Below are 20,365 nucleotides of genomic sequence, written 5' to 3'. Positions count from 1 at the left end.
CTAATGAAGCAGACGGGAGACTTGCCCTTTCTGTGTCGTTACGATGGCAGCATGTGTTCGTTCTGATGGCTGTGCTTCCTCTGCTGCCTGGACAGTAGCCCTTGAGGGAGAAGAACTAGCATGGGACTGATGAAAATAATTTTGTATATGACAAAGGGAATCCTCTGTCTTCCTGCTGCAGGTTTTGCCTACGTGTAGATTTTTATGCAGTTAATACAGTTTAATTTTTAGTGTGATTTTTTTCAAAATAGTTCTTATAAAAATGCTTATTATGGAAACAGGGCAGTGTATTACTCTTATATGGCTAAGGATTTATTTTCTTTGCTTTATGGAAATATAGGTTAATGGCCTTATGGCAGGCATACAACAGCCACTTTGAGTGCAGGTTACACGCTTAGGAGCAAAGCAGTGTCTTGCCAACCCCTGGGACACAGCTTCTACATCCCATGTGCTGCACTTGGAGCTTGGCTGGTTCCTCGGAGGCATGTCCTGCAGGGGAAAGGCCACTCACTTAAGTACATTCAGAGCACTTGGCCCAAAGGCGTTTTTGGCTTTTTGAAGCCTCTTGTAGCTGTAAGATAACAACAGTCAAGGGAGCCAAACGAAGTCTCTGGAAACAGCATTTAGTCATCGCTTGAAAGGTCCAGTTGCCGCGTCCCCACATCTGTTTCTATAAACTACAAGCTAGCTGTGACATGCTGTTTGAGGTTCAACTGGGAAAAGGAGACTTCGTAATTTAGTCATAGCATATATGAAGTAATTGTGTTGAATCATCAAAGTATTACTGAAGTCTGCTGCTAAGCAGTAAACATAGCTGCCCAGAGGTCTGAGCTGCTTGTGTCCTTCTGCTGCTGTAACCTACAGTTTGTCTGTTTGAAAAGAAAACAAAAATAGTCTGTGATGCAGCAATATTTAAAGGTTATGCACATTGACCTCCCTCCTTCTTCCTTGCTTTTCACTTCCCTTCACTTGGTCCTTTTCTCTCAGCAGTGGCTCTGCCTCTAATTTAATGAGACTTTTACACGGTGAGTTCATTTAAAAAAAAAAAAAAAAAAAAATCAAACTTGACACTTAAAACTCATACAGTTCCTGTGCAAGTCAGTGTTGTGTGTGAAGCATAAGTTGAAAATGATGCTGGTAAATTAAAAGGAAAAAAACAACAGCTTTGAAATGGGAATGCTGGGTGATCCTGGTTTGGCAGCACTAACCATGTTAGAGCCTGACTAAGCCTTCACCGAAACTGCCAATTTTAGGAACTATTGCTGCAGCCTAACAGACAAAGACCCCAGCTGAAGCTCAGCTGTTTGAGAGTGAAGACTGATAGGACTAAGATGTTAGTGGATCCTTGTCTGAAAAGAGACAGGTTAAAAACATGTTTTTCTTTGGAATTGCAGTATAAAGCTTACTATAAGCACCAGTTACGTGGTCTCCTCCAAATGATCAGTGCTTGAAAGAGTGTTTCTGCCAGCAGCAAATGGAGGGTTGTTTCTTCCAAATATATGGGTGGGCCCAGCAGGCGTCCTTGTGAGTCCTGGTGCGGTTGTGGTTCACGTAGTGACTTGCACCTGCCTTGTCCTTCGGAGCTAACAGGCATCCCTGTTAGCCCGGCTGTACTCCAAAAAAGTAATGTGCCTGGAAAGGGATAACCTGTGCATTTCATCCAGCCTCCCTATGGCTTCCATATGATACTGTTTAATATCACAGTGTTTTCCCTCTATTTCATGGTGTTTGCTATAAAGCAGTGCCGCTTGCCTAATCCAAAAGTGAGCAAACTCTTTGCATACTCCTCTGCTGGTTATGAAATGGTATCATAGGTATCATTAACGTGGATATAAAGTGGTATCATAGGTATCATTAATTTGGATAAGTAACTTCTTTGGGATTTACTTTATTAAAATTGCTTGAAGCTCTAAGCTAGTGGTTTTGAGATGATTGTATCTCAATAGAATTACATACTGTAGACTAAGCACTTTTAACATCCAGGAGGTGCAGTACCTTGTGAAATAGGCCACTAGTGTTGGGAGTATAAATTTAGCCAAAGCTTTCATCTCATGTTTTACATATAAATTAAGGCAATAGAAGACCTCTAATCTTTGATAATCATACTAACTTCTGTGTTTTGTGAATATTATTATGACTGTAAATTATTTTAACCTTGTGTCTGAGAGATTTATGGTATCTAGTGCTAAAGTCCCATAAACTTTTGGCCTGGTGCCACAGTGTGCTAATGTTAAATATGCCTGATAAGATTGTCACTGCTGGAAATGGTTAATGGAAACTTTAAAACACACCTTTAATATTAGAGTAAGAAATATGAATAAGAAAATAAATGAGCCTCCAGCAAACCTTTTAACAGAGGAAGGTAGGCTTTAATTAACAAGGGAGACTTGTACTTAAAGCTGTTAGAAATAAATGTGGTTTGTGGGCATTTCTGGTGAGGCAAACTTAATGTGGGTTTGAAAAAGGACATGGTAGCGAAGTAAAGCAGCTGTAGGTTTGCACTGCAGGCACACAGCACATGTAGTTCCTCTCTAATATCACTGAAGTAGGAAAATTTTGGTCAATAATTATCACTAATTACCAGAAGGATGTTTAAAAAAAAAAATTGACCATGGAGAAAAGCATTAGAAATTATCAGTGGCCTAGGAAAAAATGGTCTGTGAAAATACTATAAACATGGTTTAGCTTGATTAAAGACAAGAGAGACTATTCAGGAAATAGGCTGAAAACAATGACAAGGAAAATTCACAGGAGTTGGAAGGAAATCCCCACTGCTTCCCTGCGAGGTCTGCTAGCTTAGTGCCTCTGTCGCAAAGCGATTCCATACCTGAGAGTCTCTGAACAGCAGGTGCTTTGCAGGATGCTCCCGTATTGCCAAGGAGATGGGGCAGCTGCCGGTGTTGATGAAGCATGCTCACTTTGTTTCCAGGGGCCCATTTGTCACCTCTTCAGGGCCGTAGTTGGGACAGTTTATTGGAAGAACCCTAGCAGATAGGTTCAACAGACTACTGTGAATTTGCGCCTACCTGAAACAAGTTCCTGTTCAGATTAGGGCAGTTGAGTGTACTGTGAGCCACAGTCCAAGGGCACAGGTGTTCTCCAAAGGAGCAAAGTCTCCCTGAAAACAGAGCTGTGGGTCAATTTCTAGATAGGCAAACTCTGTTTTGAGTTTGCTGTCAAGTTATCACATTGGATTGCATGTGTTTGACTCTCTTAAGATATCTGGGGTATTGAAGAAATGTACGTTTTATGCTTCATTTGAGAAATGACCCCCTAAGAGCTTTCAGCGATCTGCAGTCGATTTTGGCATGCAAGTTACTGCCCCACAGTTTGCCTGGAGAGCTCTCTTATTGTAATTCCTTCAAGCCACCGGAGCTTCTCCAGGCAGAGCAATACCTCACCTACAGGTTTTATTGCCATTTTCTGTTAAGGGGCCTTGATACAGGAGATGACTGATTTTCTTTATTAGTTTTTAATAAGCAGTCTCAATCTGTAATACAAAAACTATATTTGTCACAATATATATGTCTTTTTTTAATGAAATACATTTTAACTAGTAGCTCTAAATCACAACTTTGGTACTACTATATTCCCCCATGTATGGGAAGCTATAGACAAAAATCACAGAAGACTCCATGTAGACTCTTCTCTACAGTCCTTATATCAGTCTGGCTGGTTTATTGTTCGTCTTGTTTTCCTAGAAGCGTGCCTCATCTTTCCAGTCACTGGCTAAAAAGCATCTGTGATTTCTTACAGAATGTTAATTTGCCAGCTCGTAGCTGTAAGGTTGTTGCAGTCCTTCCCTGGAGCTGTGGCAGAGGTTGAGCTCAGATACCTCCAGAGCCACCTGCCCCCATGCCCTCCCCAGCCCGCGGGCATGGCAGGCAAGCCTGTGAATGCAGGGGGTTGTCGTCTCAGGTGCTGAGCGTTTTTTCTTCCTTTTCCTTTCAGCCCAAGGGAGATTTGTTGAAACTCATGCTTGTACGTTAGCAACTGAAAATGCAAATGCAAAAAACCAAAACAAAACTCTTTAAAACCTGTTAGCTCAGGCTGTAGGCAGGGGGACGGCTCTGGATCCAGTGGTGCAGTGAATGAGGTTGCTGTTCGTCATTGCCCGTCTCTGCAGTTACGTCTAGGGGCTGGGAGTGGTGAGCGGCTGGGGATGGCGCCTGAGTGAGCAGCAATGACTTGTGCTGGCACAGTGTTTTCAGGCTTTGTGTCTCTCCACCCTGTTTGTTCCCTTTTTCTCTTTATTTTCTTTTTAAGAGCTCCATACTTTACAGGGAGGAATCTCAGTTGCAGCTGATGAGTAAAGGCAAATATTTTTGAAAACAAATTGAAATGTGCGAGAGGTTGCACTGGGATTGTGAAAGTTACCTGGACTTGTGTCCCTAAACATAGTCCTATAGGAAATTCTAGGTTTTGGGGTCACTTGGAAATCTTTTGTTAGCTAATATTCACAGGAGGCAGCACCCTGACTCCAGCTGAAATGAATAGGTGTTTCTCCTGACTTGAATACTGCCAGACTTTTACCTGTGGCCAGCTGTGGGTCCTGCCCTGAATATTTGTGCTGTCCAGCTCCTCCAAATCTTCTTTTGAAGTAACATGTGGGATATGCAGGCTCAGACTGCTCTGATTCAGCTTAAATGGCAGTAATTGTCCAAAGGTTAAAGTGTTTTTTTCTCTGTGGGCTCTGGTAACACCCACTTATTGAGGGAGAAATGGAAGGTGACAGCAGGTGATGCCTGGAGAAGCTGTGACACTGACTCTTTGGTGATGCTTTGGGTGGCAGTGACCCTTCTTAGAGCTGGCTCCACCAAACCTTATGGAGGGAAAAGATGAGAGCTATGTAAAACTTTGAGTAGGCCTTGGAAGGGTTAAATGTTTTCTTTGTGGCAGTGAAGGACATGGAAAGCTGCCAAGCATTTAGATTTGAGATTTGAAAAGCAGCTGGAGTTTAACTGCTCTTAGCAAGCAATTCAGTGCAGGAAGGGGGAGACCGTAATAATAATGTTACACTGTGCCATTCATAACATTATCATTAAGTTTGGGTCAGCATTTTCCGTATAGACTCCCACGCGAGGTGTAGAGCTCTAGCCCACCCACTACCACAAAGCTGCAGCAGTAGGAATCTCATTTCTTTAAAGAAAAAGTGCAACTGTGAATAAACAAAGGGAATAGATCCAGTCTTGTGCTCCTGGAGCTCAAAATGGCTCCCGATTTATAATGCACAATTTTATAAAAGATGAGATCACTGTTTGGAAAAGAGACAATAACTGACTCATTCCACTTTTAAAACAGGCTATTTTGGAGGAATTAAAAAAATTGTTGTCCTCTGCTCTCAGGGGCTTGTCTACACCCTTGGCTTTTGGGCACAAGGGTAATGACAGTCATCCTGACTCCCTCTGTGCCAATTGATCTCTTCATTTTCAGGAAGACCTTGTGCTGCTGCTGCTGCATTAGCAGAGTTGCACCAGTGCCAAAAACCTAGTGTTTAGTAATCAATGGATCACAGGCTTACGAAGCCCCATTTGAGTGGACTGCTAAAGGTCGTGGGGAGGAGGGGTGTCTTAGCCTTGATTGTAAGCTTGCAAGCTTGCAATTGAAGAGGACATCGCTAGAGCAGAGCCAGGTTCTTATACCAGGGACGTAAAGGAGCATAAGCTGACAGAAAACAGTAAATGGAGTATTGCTAGTCCCAGCTGCATGTGTGCAGATGTTGACCCTCCTCTTCATCTCTGACAAAGAAAGGGTTTGGAGGATGTACTTTGCATTTGACTTCAGACTGGATCAAATCTTTAAATGGACAGTTAGTAAACAATGCATTAAGTAATCGAACATAGATATTGTAGCAAGACTTTATGTTGATTATGAAGTTATAAGAGATTTAAATGGCCCCAGGATACACTGTTGTAACTGTGTCTCAGTTCAGGCCTCTCTAATATTGTGCAGAAAAGAAATCCGTGACAGTGCATTTCTTTGTTCTCCCTTCCTTAATGTCACAGCTTCACAAAGCTTTTTATTTAATGATTTGCAGATTGCAATTAAAAATATAGAGCTGAGTACATAATGGTGGGGCACCGCCCTAGTAATCACAGCTAAAGAAAATTTGAGACAAAAGCATATGTAGTAAGAGGCTTTGTCATGGAGTACGTGTTTGGATATGAGGGATCAGGTAAGAAACCAAGCACTTGTGCACATTTGCTACCAAAATTTCAATCTTTAGAAGTGTAGCTGCATGGCTTCCATTAACACTTCAAAACTATTGGGATCGTTATGTATAAGAGGTGATAAATAGCTAGTGTGGTCTTTTTTCCCCACTTTCTACAGGAGAATAAATGGGCTGGAAGTTACTCATATTCCATTTCTTCTGGTGCCATCTCTGATTTTTGTTCCCTGCAAGGTGCTTGTCATGGAATTCAGCCTCGCTGCCCTTGGGAAGACTGGCCATCTCATGTGAATTAAAGCTCTGCAGAGCTTGTCTCCTGGTTGGGAGCGGGAGGAGTTTTGTAAAACTCTGAAACTTCTGCTAGGAAAGAGAGATCAGATTCACTTGCCAAAGTGGTTCCAAATGCATAAAACATGGCACACTTGGGCAGGTGTAGGAAAACCTCAAAAGGGGTGAGAGAAAAAAAAATTATTTTCTAGTAAGTTCTTCCTCTTAGCATTAGTTGCAGAACAACCTAAGAAGTCAACACAGGTGCCTCTGCTGTAGTTGGGAGTGACGGGTATCATGCTGCTGGGTAGGCAGAAATGCCTCTCGCGGCATCTGCTCGTGGCTTAGATTCCTATGAGAGCGCTGGGGACAAGTGCTGCGCTGTGGGCTGGGAGCTTCCAGCGTATTTTTGACTGCAGTTGCCACTGCAGGATTTCTTTGTTGTTGAAGGCATTGGGGAAGTGAGTCTTTGACTGGGATATGATTCATCTCCCCCACCCCCTCCCCCCAAAGTATTAAATGGGATTAAAGCTTAACATTGCTTTTTTAAAATACACAGTCAAAACATTATTACTTCTGCTTCTAAGTGAAAGTAGAACTCCTTTTCTTCTCTATTTGTGTGAAACTCTTTCTCCAGTCACACTGAGACTTATCAATTCTAGCAGCTTTTCAGGAGATAGACCATGCCATGTCACGACTTGCAACAAGAGCATGGAGCAGAGTCTAAGTAACAAAATTTAGGATAATATCTATTTTATTTTTTTCTCCAGTGGGCTTGTGTGAACAAGACACCAAAAAGGTATTTGCAATTAACCCTAGAAAACATTACAGTCCTACTAATGCAAACAGTGATTTTTTTTTCCCCTATTGGTTGTGTGGTCTGTCTTTTGCAAAATTTCTTTTGAATGTACTTATGCTGTAAAGCTCTTCTGAGAGCATGGTAATTTTTCTGTCACTTCGCAGAACTATTTTCTGAATAATTTCACATGTGCTGTTTGGAGTAGAGGACACAGGTGATACAGTTAGAATAAATGGATTGCTTGTATCTAAAGGATTGTCCACTTCTGCTGTGTAAGGTGCAAGACAGCTGGATGTCTGTGTCTCATAAATTGAACAAAAGTATAAAAGCTATACTAAATACTTATGAAGTAACTCAGTGACTGTAGAATTTCAGTGGAAGTAGTTGAATGCTGAACAAATGGTGTGCACCCAAATTTGTGGTGGTTGCCATTGTATGTTTTATATATAGGTATTTATGAATATATTGTCCTAGGTGTAGAACAAGATACAAAAGTTTGTGCAAGGAAATAATGACAAAGCTATAATGAAAAATGTATTAATTTATTTTCAGCTTTGATGACAAGAAAAAAGTATGAGAATATAGAATGTAAACAAACTGAGAGATCTGCTGAATAGCACATGTGGCAAGTACGGTAACCTGAATAGCTAAAGGTGGTTAGTAATGGATTGTGAATTAGTCAGAAATACCTGGAATAGCTTGTTTTACAGTCCTCCAGAGCTCCAGGTAAACTGAGCACTAAGCAGCCAACATGTTGGATGAGGGGTGGGGCGGCGGGGTGTTCTCCTGTATGACTTGCCCCCTTCTCAACTCTAGATTTTGCTGCGTGAGACGTTGCCGTGTGGTGTGCCTGGCTGTACGTCTTCACCAGACTTGCTTTCATTTACCTGCCTGTGTGCATATGATATAGCCTGTGTTAAGCAAGGACTGTAATGGAAACAGAAATGCCTCTTCCCAACCCGAGTGCCTGAGCTGTGGTACCTACATGCCGTTGGTATATGTACTTCAGACCAATTCTGGTAGACCTCAAAACTGGTCTCTCCCACCTCTGCCCACACACACTCAAAAAAAAAAAAATTATTTAGAAGTCTTTCCTCATAGAAAAGAACATCATAGGCTGTAACAATACATGTGCAGATTTGTGTGCTTATGCACAATGTATGCTAACGCGCATACTTTTGTGACTGCAGACTGTAGCCCCAGGAATGAGAAGGCAGAGCCACGCTACCTCTGTGTTTCTCATCTGCGGCCTCTGGCAGGAGCCGCTGGGTCTGGCTGCAGGTTGCCCTGATGGGCAAGAGCAGCCATGAGAGCGTTTTGGCTTCTGCTTAGCTGCCCATGGTCCGGAGGAGTGACGTGGCACTCTGAGTGAATGCTGTGTAAGGCTGGAAGAAGTACCCTTTCCAAGGAGCTGTTAGTTTTATTGTGGCTCTTATATTTAGGAAAATAAACATTTGTATATCTGGAAGTCATGATGCAACTCTTAGGTATTTTATAGCTCTTCTATCATAACACTAGAACGGACAAAATTTTGAGAAGCTCTTCTAGCTCCAGCATCTGAAGAAGCAGGGAGAAAAGGCCACCTTCAGGAGCTCCGGCTGCCCTTTTGGTGGTGTGTAGCTGACCTACCTCTCTCTCCCCCTGGAAAGTGTTTGCCTGTTGCAAGTGACTGCAAAAAGCCTTGTCACAGAAGTGACCTTTATTGTAGTAGTGAACATTCAGGTTTCCAAACCTTTGGTTCATACCTAATAAGCAGTTGGACCTAAAGGAACTTTCCACCTTTTTCTTCTCAGATATTAGTGTTTTTTGTTTTTATATCTGTAATGAAAGAATACTATTTAAGAGCTCAGCATTTGAAAACTAGGGGAAAGAGATTTTTGGTTTCTCGTGCAGAAGCCCTTCCAGGAGTATATTATATCCCAGCCTTTAATTACACAGTTTTGTGCTGTTCTGCCATAGGACCCCTTTCCTCACGTGTGTAAAGGTTGTATATATAAGGAGACACAAAATTGCGTGGGCAGCTGTAAATTTGACCTGTAACTTGTTATTTGAATTAATGCCTAGTCATTGACTTGAAATTTTCTTTTTGGACATAGAAAAGCTTCATGGCTCAGATCTTGAGTCAATTGCACCATTGGTATTTCATGTGGGTGGGATATCTAACTATGAGGATGTTTTTCTGGAATGACAGCTGCGGAAATAGAGACAAAATTCAGAAAAACTATTCAAAGTGCCTCTTTCAAAAAGTGGCTGAAGAAGATAGTAAGTTACGTAAATGTCCAAGGAATAGTCTTCCCAATTTTCATGCTGGTATTTAGTAAAATGTCTAAGAGACGATGCTTTATTCATTTCCCCCCTACACACACGCACACACCCCAACAGCAACAGAATGTGTGTTAGTTGCCATCCCTTCCAGCTACACCGTGCGTCTTCCAAAGAGCTTGCATCTTTTCCTTTGTATCTTTCCCATGAAGAACACAATGTGTGTATGGTTTGGAGTGATAATTTCTAAAAATATTTATTGCATGAAGCACTAAATGTAATACTAGAATTAATAATAGATTTGGGCAAAGTAAACTTTGTGACTCTATAATAATGACATGTAAAATTTGCTCCAAGCACGCATAGCGCAGCAAGGAACTTGAATCTGACCTGTGACCTTATGAGCTGATGAAGTTCAATGTAAAAGAAAATGTATTAGTGATAAAGCTTCACTTGTAAGATCAATCTGTATTTAACCAGAGAGCAAATAGCTTGATGAAATATGATGGGCTACTTGATACTTATTGTGGAATTAGGGAACTTTCTCATCTTGGACAGAACTTCTGGGATAAGGCAGGTCTGAAACTGTTGTCCAGACTTTGACCATTAGACCATTAGGACGACATTGTTTTAGAGTTTGTTTTGTTTTGTTTTGTTTTTTTGAAGTGTACTTCTCTGAGAGAAAGTAGTCGAAGTAAACTGTCATATTTTATTTCAGTGTCACCTACCTTTGGAGTTAAACTGTTGTTGCTAATTAGGATGCTTATGCAGTTTGGCATTTTAAAAATTGCCCGTGAGTTAGATGAAATCTGTTCTGTCTTGATAACACCCCTCCATCCCCAGGAACACCTAAAGATCTTTTTCTTTTAAAGTAAAGGGTTTTTTTTGTTGTTAGTTCTTGGGGAGGGAGGGGTTGTGCCTTTATAGGCAGAGGCTGGTGTGTTGCTAGCTGAGACTGGAGAACAGGAAGAGGGTGTTGTGACTTATGATTCACTTCTATCTTGCAGAGGGTGATTTCAGCATAGGGGTTGTTAATGGTCTCTTGAATGGCAACAAGAAGGGAAGGTCTCACTAAGATGACACGCAGACAGCGATTTCTTCTGTAAGCAGCCAGGCTAGTTTGATGTGACTTGTCTGCATGTAAATGACCAACTCCCAGTTTCATGGATCTCCTAAGGATTTTTTTTTTTTCTTACTCTCTGCCCTTTCTTCTTTGAGGCTTAGGTGTAGCAGGTTCTTTCTGTAAAAAGACCTATCTAGGGCTTTAGCAGGATGTATCTGTTGGGTTCTGCTTTTGTGACAGCTGATAACCTGAGGCTGAACTCTAGTAAAGCTGTGCAGTGCCCAAAACACAGCTGGGAATCAGCTATCTGAGGTTTTCTCAATTATTTTGATTCTCAAGGTCAAATATATATATCTTTGTATGTAAGGATGTACTAGAAAGCTAGGTGCTGAGGAGTAGGTGTTTGGCAGTGTTGAAGGAAAGCAGTTATGTTTTGATATGCAGACAAGGCCAGTTCAAACCACTCTTTGATTTGCTGCTGAGGAAATCTCTGCTATCTCTAGCAGAGATCTTGGAGATCCAGCCCCTTGCAGAACTCTCCCGAGGCAAAACTGAGAGGCAGAAAATGCCAAAGATAAGCTTTCTAGCAGCAGGATCAATGTGTGGTCTGTGGTCTTTAGGCAGAGTGAAATCACTTTAGGATATAGTCTGTGTGATCAGGGTTCTGGGTGGGATAGATGGGATGCTTCTCTGTAGCGGGGAGTATTCTCCAGGTGAAGAAGTTGAGGGGGTTTTGTCAGGCAGATGAATGCTCAACAGGATCTTATGGCCACTAATTCTTCACGTAGTGGGAGTGATATTTTATAAGTGCAATGTGATTTGCTTTGGGTGGAAACATGACTTTTCATATAGCTAAGAGCCTAGTCAAGCTTGCCCTTGTCTTCCAGCTCCCTCTTCTCTGCTCTCCTTGGCTGTTGCTTGGGCCAGAGGGGGAATGAAGAATCCACAGCTGAATAACTGAAGCAATTAAAAAAAACTCCTAAAATCACAGGAGAGTTCTGCTTCAAACTCATCTGTAGGTCAATTCATCTTTGAGTTTTCTATGCTCTTGAGTGTAAAACAACACCTGTGAGAGCATGTACGATGTATGTTTGTCTTTAAATATATGAACATGGATTTTGTGCACGTATAATATAAAAATTTGATGAGGAAGGAGGTGGTAGCTTCTCTTTCCCTCAAAAAAAAAAAAAATCTAAACATTTGGTAAATTATATGAAATAGTATGGGACCCAATTTAACCTTGCAGCTTGCAAGCATGCACGTTTATTTGACAAGAAAATTCTAAGAGCAAACTGAGTGTACAGCTTGCTAAGCAGCCAATAAATCTAGGTTATATCTTCCTTCCTTGGTCAGGAAGCAAGGCAGCTATTTTTAAATCTGGCCTTCCTGTGCACATTGGAATAGAATGATTTTTCTTGTGCTAGACAGAGCACGGCAATACTTTCACGTTAGGTAATGAGGTCTTACTGTCGCTCTGAATGTGACTGAGCGGATTGGACTGAAACCATTCTTTCTCCGATAAATAATGGCTCCCATGGCTTTTCCAGGCATTGACCTCTGCAAAAATTAGGTCATTAAGGGAGGAAAAGGAGCCAAGCAACCTATTCAGGTTTGGGGGAAGGAAGGGGAAGAGAAGATTACCTGTAGATCTGTGGGAGGTCTTCCACTGAATTTCATTTATTTGGGAATGAGGCAAATTATAAAATGACCTTCTAATTTGTATAAAACTCAAAGTTTGATGCAAGGACCTTTTGCAGTCTTAACTGTTTAACAGTTTATCTGGCTGTAGGCTTTTTCTGCCAGAGGTAAGAGGTCTCAGTTGCAGTCATTAAGGAGAGGAAGTTATGACATGGATTTATGTCAGCCTGTAGCTTTCAGTCACCTAGAGTGCTTCTTTCCCAGTGGTGCTGGGATTTGTGTACAAATAGACCAATATATACAAAAATGTGTTTTGAAACTTCAGTAATGTTAAAAAATGCGTTTAGATTCTTGGACAAAAGGGGTATTGAAGCATAGTGTTATGAACTGGGTAATTAATTATGCAGCTTCAGTTTTGAAACTAGAGCTTGCAGTATAGGTTTTATGAGAGACTCCATACCTAACTTGGCTTCTTTTGGCTAGAAGCTTAATGAATCTGTCGGACGCTTCCAGCTCAAACATGAGGTGAGTCTTAGCCTAGGCTTGGTTTTGCAGTGACATGCCGTAACCTCAAAGGAAAAATGCCTATATGGGGCAAGGGAGGAGAATCCCACAAAAGTCTGAATCTCTGGACCAGACATTTCTTTAGTCAAGAAATACTAGTGCTTTCTGGGAATGAGTAGAAAAATGTGATGCATGCTTGGAATATGGCATGTAGTAACTTTTCATTTGCAGTGTTACACTGTAGCGTCTGCTTTTAGCAATTAATATTTATTTTAGCTTCTCAGTGTGCTTGGAAGTTGTGCTCTTTTCTTTACTGCTACAAGTAAGAACACAAGTTATATAGTTTAATCTCTTCCTGACGTATGAGGGAGCTATAGTTTCAATTTATTGGTCTTGTAGTTGCAGGTGACTCTACCTATGCGTTCAGAACATGCTAGATCCAAGCCTTGGCATACATTCCTGCCATAAACACATTTTCTTTATCTCTCAGCATTTCTGTATGTGCCTGTTGATAGCTTTATTGTATTATTCCTGTGTATTCCTGTTACATACTTGCAAGAAGATGCAGACCTTATTTTATTCATTTGCAGAGATAGTTGCTGATATTCTTGTTTCCAACCAGATGTAGGGAATGCTAAGAGAATGAGTTTGTGTACCAGAGGATGAAGTTTTCTTGGCTACTCTTGGATTGATGAAAACAGAAATAAGATACCATAACCTAAATAGCTGAATTAATACACTGCCTCTTTCATGAGCTTGCTTTTGTTTTGAGCAGATCTAGAACTGTTTGGAAAACCAGTCTCTCTTGACAGTTACAGCTGCTAAAATGCTTGCCTACTATTTTATGGACAACTACAGTGCCTAATTTTCCTCAAAAGATATTTTTGGTAATATTTTAGAACATTTTTTTTCACTTCGTTCTACTTTAAGTATTTAAAGATATGAGGAAAATTACTGTTGAAAAATATACTGCTAAGTACAATGGGCCATTCAGGCAGCTGAGTATATGTTACCTTGATAGTTATTTGAGTGTCTGTGTATATTCACAAGTGATGTAAAGAAAACTGTGCAGTATACTTATTTTCATTCTCATATATCCCAAAATAATGACATATATTTAAATAAAAAAGTGTATATTTTAAGGTCTTGCACAAATCTTGCACTGAGAGGAGAGAATATTTTTGAACTCACCGCAGTTGCTCCCTCTTTCTACCTGGGATCTTGGATTTCATTTGAGCTTTAGCTCAATGTCCCTCTCTGAAAAGGTTCTTTAAAAAATATTCCCAAATTATTGCAATTGTTGACAGTGTTTGGACATAAAAAGTTCTGTGGAAAGGCATGAGCAAATCCAAATATGAATGTCTAAGATCATTTGAATCGTCTTTCTCTCGTGAAAAGACCTTCTTACTTAAGTGTTAACGGATTCAGGCATCTGACTCCCAATCTGGAAAATTTTGCTCTGTTGCTAATAGCTAGGGAGACAACTTTGGAATGAATGCTGCATTACCTGCTTGCCCATTAACTTTCTTTTGAGTCAAGGGTGGGGTGAGAATTTGTAAGAGAAGCAAGAAAACAAAATCTAATTACTGTGTAAATGACTTGGGTTTCTATAATTTAATATCAGGGAAAAAAAAGTTTCTGTTTGAATAGAATCTAACTGATTAGTGCATATAAAGAAGGCTGAAGTTTTGAAATTAAATTGCAACTGTAGCTGACCAAGTCACTAATGTTTCTGGTTTGTTTGTTTTTCCAGGTCAATCAGAATGTGGAGATCCAAAGGTCCCGTCTGCGAGATGATATTAAGGAATATAAATTCAGAGAAGCACGATTGCTGCAAGACTACACTGAACTTGAAGAGGAAAACATCTGCCTCCAGAAGCAAGTGTCTGTCCTGAAGCAAAATCAGGCAAGTTTCAAAATAGTGAGCGTGGCTGTGGTAGCACCAATCAATTCCTATGTTACAGCATGTTTCTGTCTCATTGTCTGAACATCCAACTGCTTTTCTGTATTTATACTGCTGTTGAGACTAGAAGCTCCATCTTTTAGTACAAAGAGTTGTCCCCTTGATGTCTTACTCCTTTCTGACTATGTTTCTACGTGGTCATGAAACTTTATTGCTTCTGCTTTGACCTCCAAGTCCTTCCATTCCCAACTTGTTCTTCGTTAGAAGTGGAACCTCTACCATTCTGCTTTGTTACTTGGTTTAGTCTTTTCACTACCTTAGTTTTTTTGACCTCTTTGCAATACCCGCCATCCTTCCTCTTCTACAGTGTCTGTAACTGGTGTAATTCTCAACACTTATTTTTATTGACACTCGTGCTTGCATTATCTCTCCAGTTCTGTGCTCTTCCTCTCTTCTAGCTACTTTCATAAAACATGGACCACTGTTGTAGTTGCTCTGTGCTGTCAGACCTGTGTGACTGCACATCTGAAAAGTCACATTTAATTGCAAAGTTCCAGCTATCTTCAGAGTCTTAGAAAAGAAAACTGCATTTTTGGAACAACTCAAGAATTTCCCTGAGTTATCATTTGCAGAGGTAATTAGATTAGACATAGTCTTTGGCTCGATTCACTTGTATTCATCTATCAACCAGGGTATAGCTATTTTTCTTCCTCAGGTCCCTGTCAGTCTCATTGTATAATCCCATTCATTTGAGAATATAGTGTAATATTCCTGAAATAAAAAGCTCTTGAGGAAAACAAGAGTTTTATTTCCATCTATTATAGTGAGTACATAGCAAAAAGCTTATTAGGATTTGCTCATTCTTAATCAGATCTCCTTCTCAGTGCTCTGAATGGAGCTGCCCTACCAAGCGAGGTGTTTGGGATATTGAATGTTTCATGTCTCTCCATGTCAATGTTTATCACTTTGGCTACAGTGTTGTGCCTCGCTGCCCAAAAGAGGGTTCCAGGTTGGACTGTATATCTCATCCGATCATGGTGCTTTGGGCACCCTGACATCATGCGGTAGGAATGAAGGGCTGTTACCCTCTGCATGGAAGAGGTAGTGATCTGGTAAATTCTAATCTATGTAGTTAGCTACTTCTGATTTTTATTCCCCCCCCATGGTCTTGGGAGGTGTGAGTGAAAGATCCCAGCTGTATGTTCACACTCTTAACTATATTCAAGAATGCTGTCATTCTAGGCTGAACCAAATTTAACCTCAGACATTATCTTTTCAGTTGCCAGTAATTATTGACCACTATTCTTGTGTGCCTGGATCCTTTGAAAATATGCTGTAATCATAAATATTTGGGCTCAGTGGGCATGTTTAGAACCAAGAGCTAATTCTGTTTATGAAAATGGATTTTTTTTTTTACCTTTTCATAATTCTGCTTGAAGAATTTTATTAATTAAATCTATCTATCAATTAACTGACTGAGATAAGTAGAAGAAGCTGCCAAGTTTTCCCCGGCTATAACTTGCAAATCTGAATTAACATGATTGGTTCCTGGTTTTAAAATTAGGTGTGGTTCAGCACTACCAGACTGGTGTATACTGACATCTGAAATTCCTTTAATAGTGGACAAGAAAAAGTTTTCTTTAAGCTTTCACCTCTCTTGCACTAATTGTCGGTGTTCATAATTTCAGTGTACAAGGGGTAAAAAGTGCAATTTTACAGCTAAAGAAATTTACAGTATGTAGTCAGATTTCATACTGCAGCACCATGAGGCTGATTTATAGCCCTTTCAAGACATGCTGAAATGATGACAACAGAAGTAACAAAATGTTTTATTTTTGGATTTGTAAAAGCAGAGTTTGATCTCTAGGTACATCCCAACAGTTCTAAGCCCACTGGCATATTCTAACAGCAGTCTAGTAGTGAATCAAATGCGTAGTTTTGGGATCCTGGGTTTTGAAGATGCTGAGATTGAATTTGTGGGAAGGTTGGCCAGGGAATTTGTTAATCAAACACAGAAGGAGTTTGCATAATGTGCTAGGGAAGCCTGTTTTGTGATGCTTCTGTATCGCACACTGCATCTCACAACTATCTTAATTAAGCTGGAATAGATCAGCTCATTTAACAGTTTGCTGAGAAATTTTATTCCATGGTCTCTCTGAAAGTAGATTAAGCAGGCAATGTTTACAGTCATAGTACAGACACTAGACTCTTGAATTAAAAATTATTCCCTTCTCACCATATTTAGTGAAATAAAACATACAAAAGTAAAATCACTTGGTGCCTTGCAGGCAGACATTTCCGTTAGAAGTCTTCTCCCCTTTATATATCTCCAGGTGGAGTTTGAAGGCCTGAAACACGAAATCAAAAGGCTTGAAGAGGAAACAGAATTTCTCAATAGCCAGCTGGAAGATGCCATACGGCTGAAGGAGATCTCTGAACGCCAGCTTGAGGAGGCCTTAGAGACGCTGAAGACAGAGCGTGAGCAGAAGAACAACCTTCGCAAGGAGCTCTCTCACTACATGAACATCAATGACTCCATGTACAACAGCCACCTGAACATCTCTTTGGATGGACTGAAATTCAGTGATGAAGCCACAGAGCCCAATAATGATGAAATCATGAATGGATTTGAACAAAACTGCCTCAGCAAACTGAGCAATGGCAAGAATAATACATCAACCCCCAAGAAAAATGAAAGCTTCCCTCCAGCCCCAAGTCTGGTTTCAGATCTTCTGAGTGAATTAAATATTTCTGAAATCCAGAAACTGAAACAACAGCTTGTACAGGTAAATGTGTTTCCGAAATAAATATGTACTTCTAAATAGTAGCTAGCGTTTATTCAAAATGCATTTCAGTCTTCTCAGTATCTTATGTGGTCACTGTACAGTATGAACTATATTTGTAAAATCTCTGGGTTTTTTTGAGAATTTGAGGATGTTAAATGCTTGTCGGTGGAAATCTGTAGCCTGTTTTTTGATCCAAAGAAGCTAGAAGTCAGTCGTGTCCTATATTTGGAAGAATGTCAGAAGGCATCTTCTCTGCAGTACGTGTTGTACCTACTTAATTAGGTCACTAGCGGTAAGAAGCATAACCAATGGGTGAAGTATTTTCTCCAAAAAATGCTGATTATTCCAGACATCTTCATCTTTCAAAAAGGTTTTCTGCACACTTGTGGAAAACCTTGTGCAAGATGAAGAGTCCTGTTGTGATGTACTTCATACAAATACCAACTATACGTTGAACAACCTACTCTGTGAAATTAAGCCTATTCCCACGTGTGCTTGTCCAAGAAAATATATTGTAAATATATAATATCTATTTTCTGTAATTAGTTCTAAGAACATGTACTCTTAATCAGTGCCAAGCATTTCTGTGTTATATACATGCTATTGGGAGGTAGGAGAGTTTGAAGGAAAGCAAGTGTTTGTGTTGCCTAGAAATGTCTTAAAATTATTTTGTCAATAATTAAAGAAATGAGTTTTATAAGAAAAAGCCCTTGTGGAAAAATGATGTGTTTTTGTAGGTTTTTTTTTTTTCCAAATCAAAATTTTTAGAGGAGAAACTTTAAAAGTTTTAGTATTCTTGAAGTCTTTCATTTTGTAATATCCTAATCTGTCGGATAATTTTCCTTTAATCCAAATTAGAATATCTTTTAATGAAACTCGAAGGTTCCACTATTGAGTAGTTCCATGCTTTTAAAAATTTACTTCAATTTGCAAGATAGCAGTAAATTTTAGCTCATCCTCTGTTGAAAGGATTTTTTTGATGAAGCCCCCAACCATGGAAGAAATGCCTAAAAGTGTGCATTTTGGAATGGAAATGACAAAGATTTGGGGAAGAACACTATGCTTGAGATAGTTTTGGAGTAAATGAAATAGCCTTTTCCGTAATGTGCAAGTGATTAGATTTCTGTAACTATGGATTTTGGCTATGGCTAACTTGTTTTCTCTTGCAATAAAATAAAGCCATTTGTGTGATACTGTTTCCTTTACGTAGATGTCTGTTTTCATGCATTTCAGATGGAAAGAGAAAAGGTAAACTTGTTAACTACGCTACAGGAATCTCAGAAGCAGCTGGAAAATACGCGTGGGGCCCTCTCAGAGCAGCACGAGAAAGTTGGCAGGCTCACAGAAAACCTGAACGCGATGAAGAAGCTCCAGGTCAGCAAGGAACGTCAATCTGCCCTTGACAATGAGAAGGACCGAGACAGCCATGAAGATGGAGATTATTATGAAGTTGACATCAATGGGCCAGAGATCTTAGAGTGCAAATACAAAGTGGCTGTGGCAGAGATTACTGACCTGAAAGAAGAACTTAAAAATCTTAAGGCCAAATACAAGGAGTGTGAGTCTAAGTATGAGGAGGAGAAGAGCAGATATGAGACTGACAGCCAAGCTCTCACTGAAAAGATCACCTCATTAGAAAAATCCAGTAGGCATGATAGAGACCAGGTGGCCAGATTGGAGAAGGAGCTGAAGAAAGTCAGTGATGTTGCTGGAGAAACACAGGGCAGCCTCAGTGTAGCCCAAGATGAACTAGTCACCTTCAGTGAAGAACTGGCCAATTTATACCACCATGTCTGCATGTGCAACAATGAAACTCCAAACAGAGTGATGCTGGATTACTACAAGGAAGGTAAAGGAGGACGCAGCAGTCCAGAGACCAAGGGAAGAAAGTCTCCTATTCTTCTTTCTAAGGGGCTGTTATCTATAGAGCTAGGAAAGGCAGAGAGTGGAAGCGGTGACACTAGCCCATCTCCAGTGTCATCTCTGCCATCTCCTGTGTCTGATCCTCGGAAGGAACCAATGAACATTTATAACTTGATTGCTATAATCCGGGATCAGATCAAACACCTGCAAGCTGCTGTGGACAGAACAACTGAGTTGTCTAGACAGCGTGTTGCCACTCAAGAACTTGGGCCAGTAGTGGACAAGGACAAGGAAGCTCTCATGGAAGAAATCCTGAAGCTGAAGTCCCTGCTAAGCACCAAGAGAGAACAGATAGCAACTCTAAGGACTGTGCTGAAGGCCAACAAACAGGTAAACAGGGTCTTACAGGCATAGAAGTTACAGTCTCAGGAAACTAGGTCATGAATACATGAGAATTTATCTTTGAGGGCGCACTGCCATTCCCTGAACTCAATGGGACTTTTGTTGCTGGTATCTGCTGATTACAAGGCTAAGAAGAGGCAGTCGGTTTCATTAGAGGCATGCAGGTGTGCTGCTATGAAGCTGGGTGCCAGGACTTTGACTGGCTTTTGCTTGTCACATATTCATTTAAATTTTTATTTGAGTTTAATATAGCTTCAGTCTAGTGTCTATCTAAATTATATTGAATGCAAGAAACCTAAAATGAAGAGATAATAATTATTTTCTACTTGAAAGAATTCTCATAATTACCCTTAAAATAGTTCTTAAGTTTGTCCTCTTCTTCTCAAATTGCCTACAAAAATAAAACCTTTCAAGATGAGGGTGTGATATAAGGACATAGTCAAAGGAGAATAGGCGACAAAGGTAAAATTAGTCTTGGGGGTTGGACTATGCCACTTGGTACCCATTAGCAGTGCAGTAGGTTAAATAACTGACATGAGAACATCATGTGGCATTTTTCATGATGTCTTCTCTGAAGGTAATGCAAGTTGAAGAGAAAAGAAAGAAAAATAAGGGTAGTGTTGTTTAAGAAATAGATACTTTCAAAATTTTCTTTTGCACATGTTTTCATGTAAAGGTCTTCCAAAATAGAAGATATGCAAAATGCTCT

At 40.2% G+C, this 20,365-nt stretch overlaps 1 protein-coding gene across 3 annotated transcripts in view; it reads left to right on the top strand.

Annotated features, from left to right (window-relative positions):
* Positions 1 to 20,365, top strand: part of BICD2 (BICD cargo adaptor 2) — a 104,640-nt gene that overhangs the window by 65,392 nt on the left and 18,883 nt on the right. For all 3 annotated transcript variants that reach the window (XM_026076940.1, XM_026076934.1, XM_026076927.1), the window contains exons 3-5: positions 14,456 to 14,608; positions 16,939 to 17,391; positions 18,625 to 19,644. In XM_026076940.1, the coding sequence (XP_025932725.1) occupies positions 14,456 to 14,608; positions 16,939 to 17,391; positions 18,625 to 19,644 (1,626 nt within the window). The remainder of the gene's footprint in view (positions 1 to 14,455; positions 14,609 to 16,938; positions 17,392 to 18,624; positions 19,645 to 20,365) is intronic.

The sequence above is a fragment of the Apteryx rowi genome, unplaced genomic scaffold, assembly GCF_003343035.1.
Source record: "Apteryx rowi isolate R43461 unplaced genomic scaffold, aptRow1 scaffold_111, whole genome shotgun sequence".
In the NCBI taxonomy this organism is placed as follows: domain Eukaryota; kingdom Metazoa; phylum Chordata; class Aves; order Apterygiformes; family Apterygidae; genus Apteryx; species Apteryx rowi.
The sequence above is the reverse complement of the archived record's forward strand: the minus strand, read 5'-3'. Positions and strand labels throughout refer to the sequence as shown.